General features: G+C 39.7%; 1 protein-coding gene across 1 annotated transcript; it reads right to left on the minus strand.

Moving 5' to 3' along the window:
* Nucleotides 1–2,758: 2,758 nt before the first annotated feature.
* Nucleotides 2,759–5,050, minus strand: LOC118478432. The gene is made up of 2 exons (XM_035972027.1): nucleotides 4,417–5,050; nucleotides 2,759–2,944 (listed from the first exon to the last, which is right to left on the minus strand). The coding sequence occupies exons 1-2, from the start codon at nucleotides 5,048–5,050 to the stop codon at nucleotides 2,829–2,831; spliced, it is 750 nt and encodes a 249-aa protein (XP_035827920.1). The 3' UTR covers nucleotides 2,759–2,828.
* Between the last annotated feature and the right edge of the window lie 413 nt (nucleotides 5,051–5,463).

Genomic DNA, 5,463 nt, shown 5'->3' on the forward strand with positions numbered 1-5,463 from the left:
CTCTCTCTCTCTCTCTCTCTCTCTCTCTCTCTCTCTCTCTCTCTCTCTCTCTCTCTCTCTAATATATGTGTAGGTTTCATTCGATTTTGATTGAAAATTTAAAAAATTGATATTTCTCGAATACGTTTGATGTTCTTCATATCAATATAATTATTTAACGCCCCCTACTTTGAATTTAATGCTTTTAAGTTTTCTTGCAACTGGTCCAAAAATGACTGAGTTTTTGCCCTTTGAATTGGCCGTTTATAAGGCACCCGGTATATACATGAATATAATATAATATGCACTCGTATATAATGCTGTAATATATCATAACGTAACAGAATGGTATTACGTACAATGTATATGAAATAACATATAAAGATCCGTATTTGTGGGCAGACATATAACAGATTCTGCAAAGCATCCAATATAAATGAAGCGCGCAAGCCGTTTGGTGTCGGGAACGAGTGGGGCTGTGTGATGACGTGATGAAGAAGTGATGAGATGCTGTATCTGATTACGTCAATTCAAATGAAGGGGGTGGAAACGGGTGGAAAGAGGGGCAGGTGTGAAGTGAGAGCAGGGTAAAGTGTACGAATGAATACTAAAAAGTACACCAGGCGTGAGCAAGCATGACCAATTCGTGAGCCGGTTTAAGCGATACCAAAGATCTCGCAGGCCAAAGCTGAGGAAAATTGGGTGAAATCAGTTTAAATACCCACGTTCTTAATAGTGAGACAAAAATCGACACTATCGCATATAACTAAAAAAAATTATTCAGGAGATCAAATATTTTAGATCTTTTGCCTACAGCTGTGCCGGAAACTATCAATTTTGTCGTATTATCAACTTACCGCAGGCCACATTTATTGTTATTATTACTTACAGGGTCGACCAACAGGCTGGACTAAAACTTCTCTATGGCCAGTTTGGCCCCCGGGCCATACTTTGTCCATGCTTGATGTTCACAAAACATCATGTAAACATTGTTAGGACTATCAAACATTTCCATCGACACAATAATTTAGATCATAAATTTATCATAATATTAATAATAATTATACATAGCATTTGCATAGCGCAAATTCGGGCCCCCAAACCCGCAACCTCACGATTACGAGTCCGGTAGCCTAACCACTATTTTGGTGAGGATTTTTTTTTCGATGCTTCCACTCAAGGAAGATCGTTTAAGGGATCCATCACACAATATACACTGACAGCAGTGGCAAAACAATCTTTTCTTCAAAGTAAATCGAATGATGGCTTTTTATTCGTGAGCCAAAGAGACTTACAAACACATCGTATTTCTCCAGTGATAACTGCGTGTTAAAACAGTCGAACCTGCTCTAAAGGCCACCTGTATAAGATAATCACCTGTGCAAAGGCCACTTCCAATTTCTCTGCTCCATTTATTTTGTTTTAAACATTATAAGGATATTGTGTAAAATGGCCAACTATCTAAGACTACCACTTTTCTCCTCGGCAATGGGTGGCCGTCTTAAAGATTCAGACTGTGCTTCATCTCATCAATGCTTTCTTATACGGCGTGTAACCGAACGTAAATGCTAGATATCAAATTTCAAAGGGATTAAATCTCCGTAGCGGTACTACACTACAAACTACACACGCATCCTTTTCCTCAAGAGCTTTCAACAACTTTTTTTTTCTATGTAAGTTTACGCAAAAGTTCGTTCGAAATTTGAGATCAGACTTGTTTTCACACTTGTACGTATATTTTAGCGCGCAGGTCATGGAATGTAGAAAGAGAAAACATGAGTGTGGAAGAATAATTGTTATCCATACAATGTAAGCATCCCCTTCTCGTTTTAATTGGACAAAATGAGAGTTCATCAAACCGGAGCAAAAGGAGGTGTGAGGTCGGGATAATCTTAACAATTATAGTGGCGTCCGCTGAAAAAGAACATGCTTAAACCGAAATTAGCGGAAAACCGAAATAAAATAAAATCCCCATTTTTTTTCTTCTATTTGAGTAACCTCCCTAAACCGAAAACCGGGTAAACCAAAGAAAATCCGGAGCTCCCGAAGAGTTTGGTTTACGCGGACTCTGATATCTAAAATAACAATTATGTGGTATCAGGGAAATGCTTCACAAGCTCTGACTCAATACGAGATTTAGCTGAAAAAATATTTGAAGTTATCTATTGAGAAAAAAATATATTTTAAATATATATATATATATATATATATATATATATATTTGAGGAGTACCATTTTGAAATATGCAGAATAGGTTTTTCTTTGTCTGTTACCCTCAGTTGCAGGCAGACTCTTTTAACTCTAGAGAGTCAAAATTTTGATTGTATGATCATAGAAAGATGCTCAGGATTTTAGATTGAGCATTAACCGTTGTATAAGCTTGATTGACAGGTTAGACCTGCCTGATCTGCACCATCGTGCCGATATAAAAAAGCATAAAGGTCAATGCATACATATCATAAAATCTCAGCTTATCTTACTCCATATGTTATATCAGAGTTCGTTCACCGCAGCATACTGTTAATCAGATCACATTTCAAATTTTTGTTAAAAAATGATTACTTTAAACGTAACATTTTAAATGAAAACATATTTCAGAAGGTTTGAAAGCAAACATTTTATTTAAACTTATGCAAGATTCACTTTAAGATTTAGATAAAAGTTGTGTTCCTAAAGATCCTTCTTAGATCTAGTGGCTGGTTTGTTTTTTTGTTTGTTTGTTTTTTCGTTTTGTTTTGTTTTTTTCTGAAGGAGAAGGTTGTCTTGTAAAATAAAAATACAGCATTTCCAGACAAACTCAAAAAAAGTGTTTTATCGGAGGATACTGGTGTAGACCTTTCCCGTCTATCTCACCTGTGACGACGTTTCTTCTTCCCGTCAATTTTCCCCAGTAGCACCTGCCTCGTCCCGTCAGCCCTTGCACCCGGAAACCCGATGACGTCAGTGTAGGGGCCCGGCTTCGACTCTGTGGATCGATGATTGGTGATTAATGCACGGAGGGGATTTCGCGAGTTTGTCTTGTCCGGTGAGGGAAGCTTATAATAAGCGGGGGCGACGTGCAGAAGGGATTTTTCCCCCGTTGTTTTTTTTCCCCATTATTTTTTAAAACCTGTCTTTCTTTCTTTTTCTTTTGCCTTTTATCCAGTCTTTTTCTTTGGCCACGTTTCACATTGTAGTAGCCTTTTGCTCTTTATTCTATTCATCCTTCTTCACGTCTTTTTTAGAATTTCCTTCTTCTTCTCTTCGGCCTGTTTCACTTATTTATTCGTGCTTCTTTCTTCTGCTCATTTTTTTCTGGCAGGGCAATGTACTGTTTTAAGAAGCAGCGTTAGGTGAGCTCTCATAAATTGATACGTATATTAATCAATCAGGGTGTATGAAAGCTGCAAAAGCTACATTTTTGTTATCAACGAAATGTGATACTTTTGCCTTCAAGTCAACACAAAATTGATATTTTAGGTGTCTGGCTGCTTCACACCTGCCTTCCGAGACCAAGCTGATTTAAGCAGGATACCTCCTTATAATACACTGACATAGAAACAGGATGAATAAATGGTGTTTCCTGAACGGAAATTGAACTCAAGTCTCTTGCGTACTGTGGCAATAAGGGCCTACCATTTACACTTCATACAACAGTATGTTTTGTTTTGTTGGGTTTTTTTGTGTGTTTTGTTTGTTTCTTTTGCTGTTGGTTTGTTTTTAATATTTTTGTTGGGTTTTTTTTCTCCCGATTGCTTTGTTTCTTTTGAGTTTTGTTGTTTTTTTGTGTTTTTTTTGTTTTTTTTTGGGGGGGTGGATGTTTTAGTTTGCAGGTTTTTTTTCTTGGGGCGGGGTTGTTGTTTTGTTTAACTAATAAGAACATGTATGTGTTACATAACCAGAAGCAGAAGGGGAAAAAAGCAGCAAAGAAGGGGACTGATGGTAGTGCCCCCCCCCTTCACTCTCTCACGCACGAGAAGGGATGTGACACCAACGTCTGTGGTACAATGGTTAGGCGCTTCGCTGTCGCATACAGAAGACCCAAGTTCGAGGTGTTCTCGATTATCTCGGTTTTCATACTGTGATTTTGTATCTCTCTCAGCCCGGGTTGGCCCTGACAGAGAAGGTCGAAGCCTGCTTCCTAAATGATCTTAATTCTATCGATGTGGGTGTCAATACACCTATATGCGAAAAAATGAATCCTGTTTTTTTTCGTTTTAGTTAAAGTTTTACGGCGCTCTCAACTGCAAAGGGTATATGAGAGCCAGAAGGTTAGAGGTGTTACAAGAGAGTAACAAACTTAAAAAAGAAAAAGAGGAGATAAGGACGATAGATGTTTGATAGGAAAGAAGAAGCTAACCGCACCAGAGCACCCGCCAATCACCCACATGAATCCTTTAAAAAATACGATGTAATTATGAGTAACCTTCGGTTATTTCCGTCGGGTGACGATACTACCTTTGTTATACTCGCCAGCTTTCCCAGCCACATCCCAGTGTTGCAGCTTTGGCGAGACCGGGGCTAGATCGATGTCCTGACGTCCCAGCTTACACCTCACCGCCAGCGGATCCGGATATGACGCCACGACTCGAGGACAATCACTAAATATAGCAGCGTCTGATTTGGCGCCCTGGTGACCTAGATACGAAAACGTCGACATGCTCTGGAGACTGTTAAGCCTTTGTCTGAGAGTATCTGACACGTCTGTTGAATCCCACATAGGTAAGAAGTTAATGTGATTGACGTTAGCATTTCGCCGAGGAGCGGTGAAGGTGGTAAAGTCTGCTCCACTAAAGGTTCTAGTATCTAAATCAAGACAGCCGCCAGAAAAATCAGGCTGTCGGAGAGGGTGTATAGAGGTTGGACCAGCGCTACCAACGACGCATTCTGTCCCATCCTCAATTGTTTTGCTGGGTGGTGGTGGTGGTGGTGGTGGGAGATGGTGAACGCTAAACGGAGATGTGGGGTTATAGAGGTCCGGTCTGGAGCAGAGCATCTTCAGTCTGCTGCACATCAGGTCTGAGAAGAGTGGAGTTGTGGCCCCTCCACTTACGGCCATCATGCTGGGGCGTTGGTCGTCGAACGCCTTCATCTTCGCTGGTTTGCAGAGGATTTACGGCTGAAAAAAAAAGACATTTTGATTAAAATGATTTCTACCTTTTGTCTTTTTTCTGTTTTATTGTCTTAATATCAGTCAGAACCTTTAACAGTCAGACTATCTTACTTTTTCCCAGGCTGTCAACACGATTTGACATGTGAAAGTGTGTGTTTGTGTATGTGTGTGTGCTGAGTGTGTGTGTTAAGGGTATGTGTTTGTGTGTGCGTTTGTGTGTGTTTTTGTGTGTTTGGATGCTTTTTGCGAGAATGAAAGAGAGAGAAGAGGAGGAGAGAGAGAAAGAAGGAGAAAAAGGGAGAAAGAGAGAAAAAGAGAGATAGAGAGATAAAGAGACAAAAAGAGAAAGAGAAAGAGAGAGAATGAGAAAGAGAGCGAAAGTACCTGCGCTT

Source organism: Aplysia californica, unplaced genomic scaffold, assembly GCF_000002075.1.
Source record: "Aplysia californica isolate F4 #8 unplaced genomic scaffold, AplCal3.0 scaffold00559, whole genome shotgun sequence".
In the NCBI taxonomy this organism is placed as follows: domain Eukaryota; kingdom Metazoa; phylum Mollusca; class Gastropoda; order Aplysiida; family Aplysiidae; genus Aplysia; species Aplysia californica.